This window comes from Chaetura pelagica, unplaced genomic scaffold (genome assembly GCF_000747805.2).
Source record: "Chaetura pelagica isolate M959 unplaced genomic scaffold, ChaPel_1.0 scaffold356, whole genome shotgun sequence".
NCBI classification, from domain to species: Eukaryota; Metazoa; Chordata; class Aves; order Apodiformes; family Apodidae; genus Chaetura; species Chaetura pelagica.
Window position 1 is genome coordinate 518,508 of NW_009953964.1, and position 21,662 is coordinate 540,169.

Consider the following 21,662-nt stretch of genomic DNA (forward strand, 5'->3'; position numbering starts at 1 on the left):
CAGGTAGCAAATGGACATTCGAGTAATAGGAACTTGCTACAGTCTGATAGTGCTTGTTTTGATGTTTGCATCCTTGTACATAAAACGATTTAACTTTTGTATAAGGATTTTTAAATTTATATGTAAGTATTGAATTATTAATTTGAAAGTAATTACTAGACTTCAGCACCTGATTGCCTTTGTTCTTGGCTTTTTTGTAACAGTTGTAACATTTATTGTCGTTGTAAGGTGTTGTCCAATTTCTGATCTTGTGTCTGGAACTATTGGAAGAGTTAAGGGGCTAAGCAGAATAATTACCAACTGAAATTTAAGTGAAATAACAGGAAATCTTTGCACTCTGAGTGCTACTTGAAGCTGCATAATGATAGGCTCCGGAGGAAGTTGGAGATGAAAAAAACATATTTAAGTTTGTCTCAAGTTCATAAATTCTCTTTAGAGAGGAATGAAAGATGAAGCAATTAGGAGGAGTTTGTGCTGTGAAGAAGGTTTTGCTGCAGTTCCTTTAAACATCCCTGTTTGCAGTAGTGTGTACATTGTGTGACTTAGTGTGCCACATCTACTAAAACATGTATTGAATTAAATTGTTATTAGAACATAGTAGGACATGTTTGACAGTTCATCTGATGTCTTGTGCAGTTCTAGCCCAATTCATGTTTGTTTCCACTGAAATAATTCTGTCTGTTTTCTTAAAGCTGCCACTGCATCAGCATTGTCCATAACATGTTTTATCCTAAAAAGAAAAATATATTTATTTGAGACACATACTACCAAAAGATCTGCTAGAGCTGTTATCAGTGAGAGTTTCAGTTTCCATTTAAGTGACTTTCCCTTTGCTTCTGACACAATAGACACCTATACTTCTTAATGGAGTTTTCTTGGATGTTCATAGATGATGTAAAAATTTTATCTGATTGTGAACTGACCAACAGTAGTAACTGGGATAGGTGTGCTGATCTAATACCTACCTGGTCCCACATTCTGTGCAAAATGCAGGAATTCTGCACAAAAAGAATTTCATCTAGAATGAATGTAGCTGCTCAGAGGTAATTGTTGAAGTTAAATATAAACTAAATTGTCCTTTACTGTATAATTTTTCTCATATTTGACCCAGACGACTCCTTTTCAAAGCTGTTTCCTTCCAGCAGCTCTTGTGAAAGCTGATGTGTTTGAAAGCTAACCAAGATGTAAAGATTTAGCTTTTTGTAGTTGAAACCCACTAGTAAGCCTATAATCAGCTGCCAAACTTTATAAAGGAAACATAAAATATTATGTTGCCCACAAATACCAGATGTAAACCACTAATGTCTGTGTTAGTTCAGTAACTTCACAGTCACAAAGTTTAATTGACTAATGGGGTAACCTGTGGCAATCGGCTTCTTTGCAGCAGTGTTAGACCTACTGTTAACAGGAGGAGGAAGTGTTACATAGTTAGTTGCATCAAGGTTTTAGTCTGTTTTTCTTCAAATGACGGGTAAGCCTTGAAACATAGATGTCTCAGACTGGGTCAGAGGAGTGGTGTGGTGGAGCTATTGCTATTTGTATGACAGGAATGCACCTCTAATTACACATGTTCAACCTGACCAAAGCAGTGCTGAGAATAAAGAAAGGCTTGCCCTGTGTATCTGAGCTAACTACTGGTTGTCTTGGAGAATTCTGACCAGCTTCATGCTGTGCTTTAGTACACATTTTCTGAGGTGCAAGCAAGGGAGAACTCCTGATGGAATGGCATGAAAAGTAGATGGGACATGACATACAAGTGAAACACAAGCTATTTATGCATTGCTTACTCCAGACTTAATTCTTTCCAATGCTTCTTGCAGTCAGGTCACCCTGGCACACCAGTAAGTAGTTAATGATGCACCAGGGTGGAAGAACTGAACTGAGAACAGAAGGGGAAATTAAGCTGGAAAATTTGAAAAATGTAGGCAGTGATTCAGAGGTATTTATGGAGAAAAGCACAACTCTACCAACAGGATAAATGCAAATGGAAGAAAATGGCAGGTAGAGTGAAAGTGCCCTGTAATTGTTTTGTGGGATCTCTCTTTAATGGACCTTTTTAAAATGTAGTTGACACAGGTTAACCAAAGGTGCTGTCTGTTCATATAGCTGAAGTGTAGGGATTTCCCCTCCTCCCCCCATTTATCATTCTTAGTTCCCATCTGTGCTAAAGAAACTACTTGCCTCATAGGATGTCTTTTCTATTATTTATGTATGTCCTGTGCCAGGATGCATATACTAACTCTTAAAAGTTTATTCTATCTGTTTTTAAACTATCTTATGACTTCAGAATTTTAGTAGTATTATGTTAAATTTTTTCAATAACCATTAGCAGTACATTTCTATATTATAAAATACTTAATTTGCACACTAGTGTATCTCTCATAGTGCTTTAAGCCTTTTGATATCTTGATTATAAAGATTCAGTGTGAGTGATAAAATGTTTGAAAGAGATATGAAAAAAAAAAAAGGCCATTCTATGCTTATATGGCTTCTATTTTTAATGGCAGAAATCAGTGAAAAAATACTCATTATGGACAATGTGCAGAATCATTGGTCTCAGTTGTAGGCTCTGGGTTTTTTAAAAACTTCATCTGGTCTTTTTTTCTGTTGTCAATTGTCGATTCGGTTGCTGAGGTGTAAGATGGGTGTGTTAACCTTGGCCCTGACATGAATTTTGTAGACATCTAGGATAGAGTTTTTGTTAATATGAACTGAGCCTCATCATTGTCACTGTAGACTTCTAAGCACCACAGTGCCCTCAGTTAAGAAGCTCATCCTATATGCAGTTCTTTGTGATGGTTGGGACTCTTGTGGGGTTTTTTATTGCTATTTATTGTTTGTTTTGGTGTATTTTTTTTAGCTTTTCAATTCCAGTAAAGGAATGTGTCAGCATGTTAAGGTGGCATTAAAGGACCTCAATTCTGTATTGGTTTGCATCTGAGATTTAGGGAACATGTGAGAAAACAATTAGGTATGTTGAGGAATAGGAAGAGTTATTTTCTCAGATGAATCTATACAACATGTTACCTGTGCTCTAAATAGTTTCAATTTTTGTAAGTGGTGGGTAGTGTTTATATTAGGAAAAACCTCTTTATTTTTATGGCTGGAAGCATTTGGGAAAGTTAGATATGCTAAGAAGACAGTCTTATTCCTTCTCTGATTATTTAAACTGTATGTTTTAATAAACTCAAACTTCAAAATATGTAACTGCCTTTATTTGACAATGTGGTTCACACTAGAGAAATTAAATTTGTTACCATGACAATTTCATTTAATGCTTTAGAAGAGTGTAACTTAATGTTGGCAGGAAAAAAACAAACACAACCATGTTGATTCAAAGGAAATATAATTTATGCTTCAACACTCACTTATTTCCTAGTGGTAGTTCTGTTTCACTAATAGGGTCTCATGTGAGGTGAAAAAAAACTGGCTGAAGGACCAGCCATTCCAGAAGGCTTGTATGGAACTGCATATTTGATAGAAAATTACTGGAAATTGTGCCAGCCAGGAGCACTTTTTCTTCCCCCTGTAGGATGATATATGAATGATTACAAATGATTAAACTGTTCTCTACACTTGGCATTTTGTTTGCAGTATTATTTGCTAGGCACTTAGAAACCACCCTAGACAGCTGTCTGTGCAGCAATTTTCAGAATATGAATGTGATAACTAAGGCATTCCCGGAAGTTTTGACTTCCACCCCTTCCTTGAATTCCTTTTTGTACTTGGAGCAATAATAGACTTGAAACAGCACTTAGGAACACCCATCTGATTTTCAGAAATTATGTCATGGTCAAGGTTAGTTCAGGTGTCAGATGATTGCCAAAGATACTTTAAAATACTGTAATTTGGCTTTCTGTTGTTGAGTTTTACTAGAAATGAGAGAGGAATAGAACCTTCTAAACACAAGAGGTGTATCCCCATGTACATTACTGCAGGAGCTTCAGTAAAACTGAGTTGTATAGGAAAAGCCTCTCCTTCTTGCTGTGGATTTGTAACCTCATGTTGTATGTTAGAAAACAAGTGTCTTGGTCTCATGGCTGTTTTTTCACATTACATTGTTTTCATTCAGTGGCAGTAGACTACAAAATTTCACAATGTTTTGCTTACAATCTCATCTCTAGAAAAATATGAAATGCTGTTTTGACATGGTAACTGTTTCCTCAAAGCTTTGTGTTTTTGGTATTTACCATCTTTTGGTAGACATAAAATGTGACTCAAACAAGATTGCTCCATGATTAGAAAATTATTTTTTGTAAAGGGCTTCTTGGATCTGGGAAGCCAACACTCAAAACAAATTTGTGATGATGTGATGGAGAGTATATCTGTTTTTATTAATTGTAAGTTTGCTGCATGTTGCTTATTATGTTAAAATAAGCATGGCTGAAGACCAGAAAGCAAGCCTAGCTGTATATCTTGTCCCTGCTGGTTAGCACGAAGTCAAGTGGAACGACTGGGGCAGAAAAACCCAATAGACCAACCCCCAGACAACAGGACTTGCTCAACTGGTGAGCTGTAGGGGTGCCTAGCAAAGGGAGGGCTGGAGAAGGGAAAACAGCAACACGGGGCCTATGGCACCAGGAGGTATCTGTTGTGTGCTTTGGAAAGGAAGTGACAAAGTGTTTGTGTTGGGAAATAAAGGGTTGTCACTCTAAAGGCACCAAAGGGTACTGAGAGCTGTCCTTCAGTACAGGAGCAGTTTTGGATGAATAATTAGTTCATTAATTTCTTCACCTTTAAATTGACTCAACTTTGAATTCTATAAAAATTGTCTCAAGTGTTTTATTTTTATGTCAATTCTATTAAGATGGGATTTTGTACATGATGTTTTTCTGCCTTTTTGGTGTGATCACTCCTAAGAAAAGCTGCAGAAAAGTGGACAGCTCAAGGTCTGGTTACAGCAGGTTTCCCATGTTGTGGAAAAAAATGCCAGTTACTCATTAATTTTGGATCTAGAGCATAAATAAACACAGACTGAAACTGAGTGCAGGGGGTAATGCTTTGGTATGTGAGCACACAAGGAAAATGTGTCAGTGCATAACAGAGGTGTTAGGAATTTGAAAGTTTAAAGACAGAAGTTAGGACTTGGTCAAAGGTAAACACATGGGAGACAGGTCAGTGTGATGAACACGTTGTAGTTTTGAGGGAGGGAGAAAGCAGCAGCATATAATGAGCACCAGTATTAGAAATTAAAATGTGAGTCTCTTCTATGAGAACAACATGCTTAAAGGAGGAGGATTGATTACTTGCTTTTAGAAATGTTAATGGAAACATTAGTTTGCACAATCTGAGCAGCTGATAAATGTGCCAGTGATGAAGATATTTTTTGCTAACAATTTTGGATGTCAGTTATGGTGTCTAAATGTTGGTTTCTTTTTCCCCTTGCAGTGATCTAGAAAAAAATAATATCACAAGAATCACGAAGACGGACTTCACAGGACTGAAGAATCTCCGTGTCTTGTGAGTTCAACACACAGCTTCTTTCTCAAAAAGTCTGTTTTAGGGTGCAACGTCCACAATTCTAGAGATCAAATGCTAGTAATTTCTGCACATTATTCAGTTACTAGTATTCTTTTAAACCAGACAACTGGAGTAGTTTGTGATGGTAAACAGTCAATTTTAGTGCCATACTAAAGTTTGAATATAGTTTCAGAGCTATTTAATTGTTTGCGTTTCTTACTGGCTTGTAATAGATGTTGTGGTTAAATTTTTGGTCCACTTTATAATCACTTATGCATAAATCAATCATACTGAAACACTAGCAAACAGGTCTTTCAGAGTTTGTTCACTTTAAGGTGCAGTCCCATTAATAACGCTTTTGCAGAAGGTTAAGCAAAACTTGCCAAGAATTGCTGTGTAAGTTGTACGCAGGAAATCTGAGTTGTTTTAGTCTGATATGAAGTAATAAATACACAAATTTAGTTGGTGCTGTCTTTCTTTAACAAAAAAATAATCATGGCATAGTGTCTGCACTGGCAGAAAAATGTTGGTTTTACCATTGTGACATTTTCTGAAACAAACAGCTATCAGAAATTAAAAAAGGTACAAGTAATGTCTCTAGCACCCTCTGAAGATTCCTTTCAGTGATACTTAGGATTGCCTTCTGCAGTCAAAGTTTTCTTTAGTGTCTTCTAAAATAAGTCCTTAAAACTGCATCTATTTAACTGTTAGTTATTTGGTGATAATGTAGTTAATTGAATCCTGCCAATTAAAAGGCAAGTATTTTCTCCTGTTACTTTAACACTTTTTCAAAAGTTACTATATACTAAGAAAACATCTCAAATGTATTGGAAGACTTTTTTTTTTTTTTTTTTTTTCTGTGGTGTTTCTCTCATCTCTAGCACTGGATTAATTTAGATTTCTTTGGCTCCCATCCCAGCTGCCAGTTCCATTTTGAAAGTCTATTAAAATACAAGTACTATACTATCATTAATGTCAGCAGTTGGTTTGGTTGGACTTCTATAAAGTCAGACATTGCCTAATGGTGCTGCAGTGTTTTCTTCTGAATGCCATTAACAATAAGCAAAATACATATTTGAGTTTTTGTTCCATGTTCATTACAGGTTTATGTAACACATTGTTCAGCCTTCCAGTAGTATGGTGGTTGTCACAGAAGTAGTTAGGAATAAACCGAGAATGCACCTGTTAAAAACATATATATTTTTGTTTTGGTTTTGTCTTCCAATGGAGGAAGACCATCTGAAAGTCAAGATGTGCTATTTTGTTTCCTGTTAATATAACCATTTTTGTTCACTGAATTTCCCTATTCTATGTATTCTTGTCATATCTGGTCTGTGTTTCTTATTTTACTTTGTGCAGCTTTTTTTTTTTTTTCTCTAGAAAGTCTTCACATTATTTTTCTTTGTTTTCTTTTATGGTCTCTTCTTAATTCTGGATGTTCCTTACTGACACCCTAGATTTTCTTTTTTTTTCATTTCGTTTTTCCTCATGTGTGATGAGGTTGTGGTGGGAAGCACAGAAACCTGAAACTTGTCCCCGAGTTCCTAGAAAAGCGGTCTAGTACTATTTTCATACTGGAAAATTAAAAGAACAAACAAATCACCCAGAAACTGGTAGAACAGTGTAACAGAAAAAAAAAAAAAAAAAAAAAAAAAAAAGCTTTTGGTTTCAAACTGACCAGATCTGTGCACAATGTTCTCATATGCACCTTTTCCTTTTATCTTTTGTTTCATCTTTCTTCCTTTTCCTCATGCAGCTTCTTATCCTGTTTTTAATAAAATGCCTCTCTGGTACACATATTTGGGTGTGGTTTTTTTTTATATTTAAATGTGGTCTTGGCTGTGGAGCACTCTTGCTGTCTGTCTTCTCAGTTGCTATACAGTCACACAGTTTTGAGCATCCTCATAGGACTGAGTGCAGACAAACGGCAGTTGAGAACAGGGAGTTGTGATTTTTCACTAGTCTTGGCTGAGTCCAGACTTCCTGTGTGTTAGGTTCTTCCTTTCTGTGTTTTAGCTGAAACCATATAAAATGTTCAGAGAGCCTAGAGATTTAGTCCGTGCATCTGAGTGCTCTTGCTGAAGGAGAAAATGGATGTGTGCTGGAAGGCAGCACTGAGAGGAAAAAGGTCAGCTTAAGTGGGACTATTGGTATCTCTATTCCTTGGCTTCCACTTCACCTATAAAGACCATTTTTGCTGTGTAAATCATTAGTCATTTCCTGCCCAGTGTAAATCAAAGGGAAGTCAGTCTTCATTGTTTATAACTCATCCTTGGCTTGGTCTTGGGGGGTGAGGAAAAGCAGAGGCAGACTCAGTGGAAACCTGGGACTTTTCCCTTTTGTTTTTGCACCCAGCTGTGGAGCAGGGCTGTACAGAGTGATCACACACAGCTGCCATGGCTGTATTTCTACAGGTTTTGAGCTGCTTTGGAGTACTTAAAAATGGTTTACTCTGGGACAAGCCTGAAATCTTTGCAGAACATAAAGGCTGGACCAAAAAATACGGTGACATTGGGTTCTTGCCATGGGCTGTGTAGGAATCAGTTCTCTTAATTAGATAAACTCAGTAATACACTAAGAATGTAACAGTGAATCTCTAAACCAACACCTTTCTGAGCATACTGGTAATGTTATGAATGTTTAGGAACAAAAACCTTTACCAAATCTGGCAGTCAGAAGGCAATTTTTGAATTGGTTTCTAGGGACTAAGAAAACAAGCTGTTCTGTCCAGAGTTTTTAAAATAATATTTGATTCTAACTGTTATTGGTACTTCTCTGAAAAGCAATTTTGTAGCACATATGAAGAGAAGTGGGGAAGCTCTTTTACTCTGTCTCAAAATTAACTGATATTTCTGGAATTGCAGGCACTTGGAAGAAAATCAGATTAGTGTGATAGAACGTGGAGCATTTCAAGATCTAAAACAACTTGAACGGCTGTAAGTATGTCTATGGAAAATGTACAGGTTTTCTACCTTTTAATATTTATTCATAATATTTCATGATTATAAGCTAACTTCCTTTAGGAAAAAGATGTGTACGTGTTTCAAACTATGTTCTTAAACACAGTTGAATTTGTATTGCATGATATCTAATACTTGAAGTTAAATGTACAATTGCTTGCCAAAAAAATAGATCTATTGGTGACACCAGAATTTTAGCAATGTTATCAAAAGGATGTTATCTGGTCAACTCTCAAAACGGATATGTAGGTGAAGGAATACTTGTTTATAGTAATTTTGTATAATTATGTTCTTATATATTTCTTATTTTATGTAAATTTATGTTAATAAAAGTTGCATGGGCCTCCTTTGAGGACCAAAGTATTGCTAAAACTGCCTTTAGACTTCATTTTCTCATTAGTTTTATTTTCTTTAAAGTTGTGTAATGCCCCTGATGCTAGTGGATTCTCAGGGTATCCTGCTAGAATCAGTGGGGGAAAACTAGATTTCTTCTGCTTTTGACAGCAAATTCAGTTTTAAAGAGGTGGATATAAGAGGTGTCTTAATCTAGAATCCAATTTCTACAAAACTACTGGCCCTGCAAGAATATAAGTTAAAATATCAAGAAGTATAAAAGTAGTGCATATCCAATTGCTATTCTTAGTTGGATCTCTTGATCAGCATGATGTTGAAACCAGGCTAACTTTGTCTGCTTATGGTGGGAGCAGAATAAAATCTCTAATACTCAAATACTTCTGGGAATTATTCCTTGTTAGAGGTAGGTGAGTAGAATGAACACGCATGCTGGTTTGGAATGTCTGTAAAAATGTTTTATATGCTTAATTATTAACTCAGTTATCTGTAAGGCAGTTGTTTTCAGACTTGGTATTTTCTAATTGATATTTCCTAAGCAGCTTTCAAGAGTTAAGTTCCCACTAGGAATTGTTCGAGCAAAGTCTGGAGTATTGAGCATATGCTGGACTAAAACTATTTCAGATGATCTCAGGATTAGATTTGCATTTAAGTTATTTAACTAGTGCTTTGAGGTTTTAATTTACTCAGGATTTTTATCTTGAATAGCAGAACTTCATTTATGGCTACATGGGAGATGAGTTTTATATTCCAATTATAACCTATTTTTACCTATATTCAATTAGAAAGCACTTTCAGCACAAGATTTCTGCTGTAGTGGATTTATTTCATGTTTCTTGGGCAGTGACAAATAATAAAAAGCCATATTTTTCAGAATTCAGCATAATTTGACTTTGTAGAAAATGGTTTATCCACATTATAACTCGTCTTTGAGTCAGTATCCTTCTTCCTAGATCTATATTTTGTATAAACATTTCTTAAATCTCTAGGTAAAGATAGATTTAGTTAAACTACAAAATGAGCTTTGAAAAATTCTGGGAGGAAGGCTAGCTGCTAGCAACCAGAAAAGCTACACAAGTGTCATAATTTGTTGTTTTTCTGTACAGTCTGCTCTGTTAGCAAATGAAAATGGTGCTATTTGTGAAACCAGGAGTTAGGAAATACGGTACCTTTAACAGTGTCTGTTCAACTGTTTAGAAGTCTTTCTTTTTTTTTTCCTTGTGAACTCTTAACTTGGCCTGTTAAATATACTTCATCTCTGCTTCTCTTTTATGCTTGTCTGTCATTAAAATATTTTCTAAATGAATGTAGCATGAAAGGGAGGCCTGGCAACTTGCAACTTTTTTTGTATTTTAGCTTAAATCATTTTTAGGACGAAACTATAAATCTGATATATTTTTTTGTTATGAGTCAGTAGGCTTTGGAGAATGAACTGTGGAAAGTTTGGCTTGACTTATAAAAGCCAAATTGCAACATTTTAGGTAATATTAAAGCTATTTTATTAAGTATTGTCAAACATTGCAAAATGCTAATGAAGAAAGTATGATGGTTGAACTTAAAAAAAAATGGCATTTTTCCATTTAATTTCTTTCAAACAACAAATAAAAATCGCTTATATTGCTTCGATTTTTGGAACAATGTTCTGTTTTGATCTACTGAAGTGGATGCAGGAGTCATCATTAACTTTTTTTTTTAACAAAGCAGCTGCATTGGGTCAGACTTTAAAAAACAGGAGTAATTTCTATTCCTGGCAAAATATAGCATGTAATAAGCGTCTTCCATTCAAAGTCATAGTGGAACTATATTGTTCCACTTGCTGCCCATGGTAACCCGCTTCAAAAGGTGCAACCTTAGGTGAATATTATTTCAGCTCAATATATTTTCACTTTGCTGCATATTGAAGCAAATGCACCATTACTAAGTTAGCAGAATTTTGCTTGAAATGTCCTGCAAAACAGTCAAAGTAATTGAAAATAAAATGTCTGTAAAGCTGTTGGCCACTGCTGTCAGAAGCAACATGAGGGATGGATCTTTAATCTAATTTGGATTTTACTTGAGTTTTTATAAATTTTTAATCTTTTTGAGAGATTGTTTACAATACCAATGGAATATCTAGAGGCATCATTTAGATATAGGACAGGATGTTGTCAAAATGGCGTATAGTTTAATAGCCTGGTAATATCAGTTGAAGGAAGCACATAATGCAAGGCAGGTTAGAAAAATGAACAGTTCAAAGTTGAGAAATTATGTGGAGAGCAGAAGGCACGTAATTGAGTATATTTTTACTCAGCTTTCCAAATAGACAGTGATTTGAACCATTGACTTGTAGCAAAGTTCAGTGGTTTTAGTCTAAGTTCTGAGTCCTGAGATTCAGAATTTTTGCGAATGACTAGTGGCACTCACCACAGTGGAAAACCACAAGTGTTTCTGGTGGCTTTTTTCCAATAAGTTGTTTTTTTTTTCTTCCAAACTGTAAAGATGACCAGTGAAGTAGCTGACCATGAATAGTCAAGCAGTTGTCAGGTACCATAAATAGATATAATGGGTGCTTACAGCTTCCTGCCTTCTACCTGTTGCACTGTTCTTGACCCTCAGACAAACCAGCCACGCTCCTGTGTGACGCAGTGTTGCAGGGTGGGACCTGTGAGGCTGGTCAAGTCTATGTGTCAATGTGACTGGTAAGTCTGAGGTGCTAAAATGACTTCAGCATGTCTGCTCTCAGGCTTGTTAGCTTTTCCCAGGCTTCTCTAGTTATCACCTTTCCTTTGGCTCTTAAGTGCTGCTTTCCAAAATAATACCGTGAATGTTGGATGGTAGACTTTGCAGGGTGGATCTATGCATGTATGTTCAGTAAGTGTTTAAGAAGCTGTGCAACTGTTCTACTGAAAGTTGGAAGTGCCAGTTGTGAATTTTGATGGTCTGCCCTTCTTGCCAGTAGCAGGGTAACAATTTTAAAACAACAGCCATGCTTGTTGATGCACAGAAGGTTTCAGAAATGGTAGAGGTTTTTTCTAGTTCCCTTCTGCAGTTTTTTTCCTAATAGTTAGCTGTGCAAGGTCTGACTTTGATCCTCTTTTTTGGTTTTGTTTTCTGTGGGTTCAAGTTTGGTTCATGTGTCCATTCAAACACAGTGCTGTGCTTCCACAGTATATCATACCCGAAATGATTTTGAATTTTAGCTTTTGAGCTATATGTTTTGCTGTTAACACAATGTATGATTGCAAGATAAAATTATTATGAAATTTCATATGTGGAGAGGATCAAGAAGTAAGAGGCATATTGTTGGGCCTAAAAGATGAACTGGAATTTCTCGAGAGCCAGATGTATGTCACAGCTTTGTGTGAAAAATGAGGCAAGATATAAGACACCAACTGATCCTGACTTTTCCACAGCCAACTGCCAGAAGTTGTCACGTAGCTGTATTATCTTCAAAAGACTGGACTTAGGCTGATGGCTGGTTCTTTCTTCTCAATTTAGTGTCTTTAGCTCGCATAAAAGATCTCAACATCTGAAAGCACTAAAAATGTGTTTGTGTTGTTTAAAGGAGGGGGAAGGGAATGTATAAGCATGGCCAAATAAAATCTTTTCTGAGTTGGGAAAAATAATTAACTTTAGTAGGAAAAGAAAAAAGCTAGAATCCAGATTTTTAACTCTAGTGTATTCATGTATGGGTCTGGTTTTGTGAGTGCTAAGGCAGAGGTCAAAATTATTTGACCTTTAACTGTAGAGATGCTACTGTGTGCTGAGTTCTTTGTAAGCAGCTTCCTAAATGCTTAATTAAGCTTAGACTTATTTGGCATTGTGTACTATAAAAGTGCTATTAGTGACTAAAGATGCTACAGAGGAGAATACATTGTTATGTGATGCTTCACAATCTGGATTTCATAAATTGAGATTGAACAGGCTTTAAATAAATCATGTTCCATAAAGCATCTTCCGTAATTAACATGCTGAGTGGAAAGATTGCTAAGTGCTTCAGAGTAACGAGCAGAACAATAAAAGCATTGGACAGTTCTTTGCAGTTGTAAACAAAAGCTTATTGCAAATCTTTGGCAGCATGGACAAATCTATAGTGTTTACACAAGGTTTGCAGTGTGTGCAGTTTAGGTGTTTTATTAGAACTGCATACCCTACCCTTATATATGAAGCCACATGGATTTCTAAATATGTGAGGCAGCTTAAATGTAACCTTTCAGACAAAAAAGCTGTTTGTCCTTATTTCTCTATGATGTTATGGCTAACATATCTAGTTGGATCAGTGATCACAAAAGACTTATCTGAAAATACTGGAGAGAAAAAAGGCACATTAACATGGATTTATAACTATGGTCTGATATTTAATCAATTTTATTACTTGCCTATTTCCCTCTTCCTTCTCAAACTACCATGTGTAAGTTGATGTAGCACCAGGTTTGCTACTGCATAACCCAGGACCAGGTGGTGCTTTGGGAGTGGGAAATAACTTTTTGTCTGTCTTCTGCTCCCCAGGCACCTCCTTACCCTTGGCCTTTCCTCTCTAAGGAAGGTGTGAATGGGAAACTGAGGCTGCTGGGGTCTCTTTGCTTGGATGAGGACGGATTTTGTTGCACGTGTACCAAAGGTGGTAGCATTGCTATGAACTCCTAAGAAATTTGGACTAGCATATGTCAAAACTGGAGTTAATCTTTCATACTGGGCAGAACTGTTACAACAACCCACCTTCAACCGGGTAAAATGAGGTTGTTATATGTAATCCCAGCTCATACTCTGTCAGTGATGTAAATTTTTTGTGAAAGGGGAAAACCTTTTTTTTTGGTTTTTTGTTTTTTTTGTTTTTTTTATAGAGACCAATTTTAAACTTAGGCACTCTTTGAGGGAGCTGGCAAAGAGTTTGAAAAACTGCAACTCAGTTTGTGACTCACTCAGGTGTTTTCTTGCCCTGATTTGAAGAACAAGCTAGTACTATTGTGCTGCCTGCATCTGTGAGTTAGCAATATGAAGTGCCTTGCTACATTGCTGATGACTGCAAGTTCAAGTAATATCTATTGATGTTGGTTGATATTTAATTTTGTTCATAATGTTTGTCCCATATCCTCTGAGAAATTATTCCAGTTTTTTTGGGTTTTTTTTTGTTTTTGCTTTTTAAAAAAATAATCCTATAATCAGCATCTGAAAAAGCAGTCTCTTTTGCATGGTGTTTTCAAGAAGACATTGGTTTTCCCTTTCAAATGAGTTATGACTGTGTACATTGTGAGAAGTTCAAAATGGTGACCTAACATGATTTGGGGGGAGTATCTGAAGGGGTGTTGTTTTTGTTCTGGATGCCAATGGCACAACCATGGAGAATGGAGCAGAATGCTGAACCTTCCTAATAGTATTTGAGTGATTTTCATTGCTTTTTACTTTGCAGTTTGGGGTTTGGCCCAAGGCTTCAGACAACTTCTAAAAAATACACCACTAAGGAATCCATGTGTCCTATAAGACTTGTTTGACAAAAGCTCAGGAAAAATGAGTAGCTTCCTGAGAAATGTGAATGATAATGAGAAGATGAAGTTACAAGGTACAAGCTGTATTAAAGTGATATGATGGGAATTGCTACACAAGATGTAAATGGTTACTTAGCTGTGTAGTTCATGCCTTAGTTTACATTTAGAATCACACAGGAGAAAAACAGTAGCCAAGAACATGATAGTTCTTGATATATAGATATAATGTGTGTTGTCTACAATTACAAAAAAAAAATAATAAATAGATATTGACAGCTTGAGTGTGAATAGTATATCTCAGTAAATGATCAGGGTAGAATGAAATTGCTGTATCTTATCAAGTCACATCTTGGCTCAAGCAAACAGCTCACCTTTATTAATTCTTGGAAGGAAAGACGGAAGCTCATTAATTTTGTACTGCTTTTGATTAGTTTTATGTGCTGCTCTTGGCTCGAACATCTAAAATAAATGTTCCCATGATGTGGCTCACATACTTCATTTATCTGTCAATACTGGATACACTACTCTAGAAGATTTCACTGAGATTTATGTTTCTTATGCTACTTAACTGTCAATAATTTAGAGAAACATTCATAATTTGCTAAAATTACCTACCAGATATAGTCAGGAAAGCGGTTTTTGTTTGTGGTTTTTGGTGTGGTTTTTTTTTAAGGATACTGCTGTTCCCACAATTAAAATATACAGTCAATAAAAAATTGTTGGGGGAGGACAATTTCCAACTCTTAGTCCAAAAAGTTTGTATTGGAAAGGAATGTTAGATCTCCAGTTCATACATTTCCATATAGAGTCAAGCTTCTCACAACAGTTAACGGCTGAAGAAAATACTACAGTATGGGCTATGTCATACAGATCTCCAGTTCTTACACTGAATAACGTACTTTATCATTAATAAGTTTTCAGGAAACTGCTTTGGCTATGGTAGCATGATACTGTCCAGTAATAATACATCATCTCTTGTATTTAGTGAGTAATAAATGAGCATCCCCAAGTGAAGTGTATTTAAACCTTTAAGATTATCTTAACATTCTTGAAGTTCAAAATACATAAAATTCATTTTGCGTTTGGTTGTTTTCTTATCTATCATAACTTTCAGTTTTAGTCTTTGCTCCAGAATCTCTTGCTGTTGACTGTTACAGCACAGTCTGGCTGTGGTGTGTTGGTTGCTGTGCTTCTGGCCCATTAAAGCTTTCTAACAAGGACTAGTTGGCCATTTTAGATGCCAGTGCAACATCTTGCAGCTCTGAAAAGCTTGATACTCCCAAGTATAAAACAGGATACTGCATGTTTGGAAAAAAAAGTAATTGAGGCTTTTTTGGTGACATATTTTGTTGTTCTGTGGGCACTGCATGCTTGAAAGCCAGAAGCACTTAGCCATATAATGTATTCTCATCATGATACTATCTCCAGTGGGAGGCATCTGCAATTTGGATCTTGATGTTGAGTTTTTTCATTATCTTAAAACATATAACTGTGTTGTTGAAATGAGTCAAGTATTTCAAGAAATGAAAGGTCTAATTGTCTTTGTACACAGATGAGCTGTGTTTGCTCATAGAAGTTGTATGCTTGGGAATAGTTTTTTTCTTATGGTCATTTGAGAAAAGGGTAAAAAATGTGTTGTCCTTTTCTATTACTCTGTTATTCTGTGATTACTGCACTTGAAGTTTCAGGACTGAAAAAGTAGTTGCAGATCAATTCAGGAAACAAGTCCATGATTATCTGGGTAAGACTTGTTCCATATATATTAACAGTAGGTTTCATCATGTGTATGTCAATGCACACCAGAAATGTAGGTTTTTTTAAATTAGTTTAAGTCACACAAAGATACATACATGGCAGAAATTTTATGCTTTGCCTTCTATGATTTTTAAATACCTTGCATGACCCAGACCTTGTGCAAACAATCTGGAGATAAAAGGGAAAGAACAAGGGAAAAGGGATAAGTGTGCCTTCAGCAGCTCATGGTTTGAGGGTGCCCTGCACTACTTGATGTTTAACACAGGTGTACACCTAGCCTGAAAAATGTGTTTATACTGGGCCACCTTTATTTAGCAGCAACTTTCTTAAGCCTGTAATAGTGATAAACTAGATAAAAGACAAATATTTCCCACAGCACAAAGCAATCAAATGCAAGCTATATTTTTGGAGTTCACTTTTATAGGGCTGTTGTTGGAATAAATTTTTAAATTATACAGTAGTTGTTACTTTCTTACCTTTTGGGGGCTCCTCAGTGAATAAGGTAGGTGTGAGAAAAAACTTGAGTACTTCTTTGAAGAGGTTAAGATTTGTAGATGTGTAGTGGTTGTGTCTTCTAATTGGGTATGCACACTTGGGAAAAGGATAGTTCCTGATAACTGTGTTGCTGTACATTACATTCCTGAAGGGTACTAATATCCTCAGATTTCATAGTTTACTATGTCTGCAGCACATAGTGATATAATTACATATTAATTCAGCCCTTCCTGGACAGCCAAATTTTTTTTTTTTTTGTTAGAGTGAACCTTTTTTATTTTTCCTTCTGTAAATATTAAAAAAAAAGAAATATGGCACTTCTTTTCTGAAGGAAGCCATTAGCAGCTCTGTCAATAGGTCTGCACAGGAGGAATCCAAACACAGGAAAAGTGGCAGAGAGGCAAAGGGCAGCTAGCAAGCAAGCAGGATGCATGCTTCACTGAATTGGTTTTGGTTTGCATTAGTACATCTGACCAGGGCTACAAAACAAAGAGGTTTATTTTAACAATAAGATAATAAACGAGCCTGGTTTCATCAAAATCATTTTCGTAGTAGGTCACTGACCCATAAGAACTCCTGGAAAAACAAATTTGGGTCTCATTTAAGTAGACAAGAGGTTCTGTAACCACAGGATTCTTAAGCTTGTGAAAGCAATGGTTACAAAGTAACTGGACTAAGACCACTTGTGCTACAATGTAACCATAATTCACTTGGAATAGCTGATCAGCAGAAGTTTTAAACATTATTCTTTTCTGTGGCTTGTTTGTTTGATTTTAGCAGTTTTTTTTATACTTGATGAAGATTTATGGGGAGTATTTACTTAAGCAAAACACTTAGGGATTTAGCAGTCATTTCTTCAGGATCTGCAGGAAATACTTAAAAGTCTGTGTTACTGTTGGGTAAGAATTGCTGCATCACTGGTCTGGAATAATTTGTGTGAACTTTGTTTTAGCTTAAATAATTTTATCAAAAGGGTTTTCTTTTTTTGAGCTTCCTTATATTAGGAGGTTTATACTGCTTGCCATCTTACAAATACCATAAGTGTTATTGGCTGAATTTCATGCTGTCAAGCCCAGCAACCCTTAATTAATTCTGTTCTTTAGGAAAACATTGATTAATTCAAAATACTTAACATCTTTTAGTTCTCTTGGAGAGTATGTGAATTTGTAGATCTTTAAGTCCTTCTGTCATTGATCTGACCAATATAGTCTTGCTTTTCAGCTAGCACAATTCAGTTTCATTGAACTGGAGCTCACCTGAAGCTGCAGCCTTTCACAGAGATCAGAGTAAACTAATTCCTGTCAGCTTATAGTTAACTTTCTTAGTATTATGTTTTCAGTTGCTTGGAGATCTGTTTTCCAGATATTTCCCTTTGTCTTAAGGTGTTATGGATCACAAGAGGAAGAGAGGGTTCTAGGGTTCATGCAGATGTTATGGATATTATGTGAACATTTTAGGTTTTGTCTTTGGGGTAGGTGTGATGCAGTATATTAAGAATACAAGATGTAAAAAGGAACTGTCAGGTACTGAAGCATGTCTGAAAAACTGCCCCCTTGCTTTTGGTAAAGAACTGGGAAAGTGGTAGTGGATCAGAGGTAATTATGATGGTATGTTAGCAGTAAGAGGAAGATGAGGGAAAATGGGCCTGCTTCAAGCAGGAAACTGGAGGAAGTCTAGAGGAGAGCCACAAAGATAATCTGAGGGTTTGAGCACCTCTCCTACAAGGACAGACTGAGAGATTTAGAGCTGTTCAGCCTGGAGAACCGAAGGCTCTGGGGAGACCTTAGAGCACCTTCCAGCACCTGAAGGGGCTACAGGAAAGCTGAGGAGGGACTTTTCACAAGAACTTGTAGTGAGTAATGGATTAAAACTGAAAGAAGGGAGGTTCAGGTTAAACCTAGGGAGGAAATTCTTGAGAGATTGGTGAGACACTGGAACAGGTTGCCCAGAGAAGCTGTGGCTGCCCCATCCCTGGGAGTGTTTACAGGCAGGTTGGATGGGGCTTGGAGCAACCTGATCTGGTGGGAGGTGTCCCTGCCCATGCAGGGGCAGGGGTTGGAACCAGATGGTCTTTAAGGTCCCTTCCATGATTTTATGAGATTGTGTGCATTCAATTCTGAAGTACAGAATAACAGATTTTCATATCTGGTTACAACTTCTGGCTTCCTAGTGAGAAGGTATTCTTTTCAATGCGCTGTGATAGGAAATTCCCACAGGGTTGGGATACATCAGTGACAAGAGCTCCTTTTTCATTCTCCATTTGAAGAGTACAGTGTGCTCTTCGTTCTGCTTAATAATTTCTTTATATACATCCTGTTGACTTTGGAGGATACATCCTTGATCAGCACCCAGTTTGATTTCAGGCAGGAGATGATTCTGCTAGTCTTTCTTCTTAATAGTTCTGCTTGGCATGTAGCCCCAGGAGGAAGCAGTAACAGTGCCACAGAAGCATTCTTTACTATATATGGAGAGGCGTGGTTAGCTGGGCTGGTATCGAGTTATTAACCCAGATCAAATAGGAACAGTGTAGTATTGCTTCTGGTAAAAATTGTAGTAATAGTCCTACTTGCAAGTTTTCTTGCTAATTGTTCACAGCTATTTCTGACTTCTGGAATTGGTTAGTTTGATTAATATAAACTTTTAGGACTTGTCAGCAGGAGCAACGTGGCTCAGAGATGTGCACACTGAAATTTGTTTTTTTGGTTTTTTCATGGGATTTCAGTCCTGATCTGGGGAGGTTAATTTCTGATGTAAGAAAATAGTTTTCCCATGTCTATTTTACTTGTACTGTCTTTACAAAAACTGATTAAATATTAAGAATAGTGGATATCTAGGGATACTGCAGTAGATTGTTTATGTTCTGTGGACAAAGTCTTATTATCAAGTAGTCTGTGGAGGCCTAAAGAGAAAGTAACTGCATTTTTTTTTTATTCTATATTAGGGTTTTAAAGTTTTAAAAAAATGTGGGTTTTTTGTGAATTCCTAACTGGGTTTTAGATTTGAAAAGAAGACTCAATAAAAGCATTGCAGAAACTGAGAAAAATAAAGCATCTGTGTGGAAAGTCTTTGAGGGTTTCTTTATCAAGTTTTTTTTTTTTTTTTATTTGGATGAGTTATAATAAAAAGGTAACTTATTGTACATTAAAGGCTTATAAAAGCAAGTATAAACTACCATCCTCCATTAATGTAACTGGTTTTATAAATATGCTATTTAGTTAAGAGATGGTCCATGTGTTTTTGTTTGCTACTTCTGCATTTACAGAAATTTCTTACTCTTGACTTTGTCATTAATAATTGCTGTCTGGTTCTTAGGATTTTCTAATTCCTACTTAAGTTAAGTTGGTACTAACATTTCTGTCTACTTTTGTATGATGTGGGGCATTTCTTTTGTAAGCATGTTGTGAATGCATCCATGAATGCTGTTGAACCTTTATTTTTCCTTCATGTTGGCTTTTGGAAAATGTTGAATTTAAACCTGTTCCTTAAAGTTTTTTGCTTGTGTTACCTGTTTGTTCCTAGCCAGAGGATGTCTGCGTATAACATTTACATACTATCCTCTGTCTTAATGTAAGATATTTTCATATTAAGAGATCCTAAAAAAACAACAACTGAAACAGGGATTCTTAAAATAACAATAAAAAGTATTATAGAGCTATCAGTTGATAAGCTGCTGGTTTGTACAAAGATATGTAGTCTGCTTCTGATAGAGGGTAGATAGTAATTTTTGGTTTTATGGAAAGTTATGAATAAATGTTATTACTTCTGACAGCTTTGAAATGTGAAGCGGGACCACCCAGTCTGCTTCACTTGTAATAAGGCTTTTCAATGCTGTAACTATTGTAAACAGTTTTCCTTTTAAAAACAGTCCCTTAGGGAATTAATGTTGAATCTCTCGCAGTTTTTAGAAAAGCTTCTGTACTAACATGTCATGTGAATAAGAAGTTCATTTATTCCACAGGATAATCCTGTAAAATAGTTGTACTGGGCTTTCTCTTAGCAAGCTTATTGAAATTCCATTATACATCGTTTGGCTTTATTTCCTACTGTAGTGATACGGAGAAGTGCTGACCAAGTAATGGACAAGGTTGACTTTTTTAATGTGTGCTGTATCTTGACTGGTTTCCTTTTAAAAAAGGAAGTGAAGTAATAAAAAGAAGCAAAGGAATAAGTAACATTAATGACTGTTACATATTTCTTGATGCTAATAGGATTTTCTGGGGAAACCATTGAATGAAATTGTCTGTGCTCCTGCTTTACTGCTTTCCAAGTCAATGCTGCTTAAAAGAGAAATCTTAGTAACTCCTTAGAGTTCAATAATTTCTGTCTTTCTATCTGAGTCTCCTGTTATGCATTAATTCAGTTTTATTGCTTCTTGGTTACGCCCAAGCTTGTGATGCAACCCCTTCTCCCTTAAAGTAACTCTTAGAAGCCGCTTCAGCTTCATGTTCCTTCAGGCTGCTCTCCAAGGACAATTCCATAGAGCTCTTACTAACAAAGGAGAAAAAGCTAGCTTGTTTATTGCTGAAAATGAGACCCAGATGTTTTGAGTGTGAAATAAAATAAATTACCAAATTGAGGAGTGAACCCTAAGTTACTTGGGTGATTTCTGAATGTTAAAGGCTGGAGTATTAGGTCTGCACTCTTAAAGCTACCTGTTTAAAAAAAAAAAAAAAGGAAAGACACATTAATTTTACTTTTCTGTTGGAGGATAAAATGTGTAATAGGTAGCAATGTGATTATGAATGCTAAACTTGAAAGTTGTTGAATTTGTGTGGAAAGGAAGAGAATGTTACTTCTTTCATGACAGATGCAGCATTTGGATTTGGTAGTGAAGCTGTCAATGGATATTTAAAAAGCAGATACTGACCTCAGAGGCCACTTGCTGTCACACAGATTCATGGGGTTAAAGGTAGATAACTGTTATATTCAAAGAGACAATAACAAAACTGCTGGTTTATACTTTGGCCTGTGTGTAGAATTAAATTTCTGGGTGGAGTGTGTTCAGTAATGCACAAAAATAGTAGATATAACACTGCAAGACATTTTAAATGGAAGGTGAAATGTGGATAAGAGTTGTGTTATGAAATCTAGTAGAAGCCAGGTCCTTTCTTTTTTCCTCCAAAGCCATATAAATTTGGTCATTTTACTCATGCCTTGAACATTTACAATTTCGATG

At 36.2% G+C, this 21,662-nt stretch overlaps 1 protein-coding gene across 1 annotated transcript in view; it reads left to right on the plus strand.

Moving 5' to 3' along the window:
- SLIT3 (slit homolog 3 (Drosophila)) overlaps positions 1–21,662 on the plus strand; it is a 485,523-nt gene that overhangs the window by 17,328 nt on the left and 446,533 nt on the right. The window contains exons 2-3 of the mRNA XM_010001942.1: positions 5,389–5,460; positions 8,325–8,396. Coding sequence (XP_010000244.1) covers positions 5,389–5,460; positions 8,325–8,396 — 144 coding nt within the window. The remainder of the gene's footprint in view (positions 1–5,388; positions 5,461–8,324; positions 8,397–21,662) is intronic.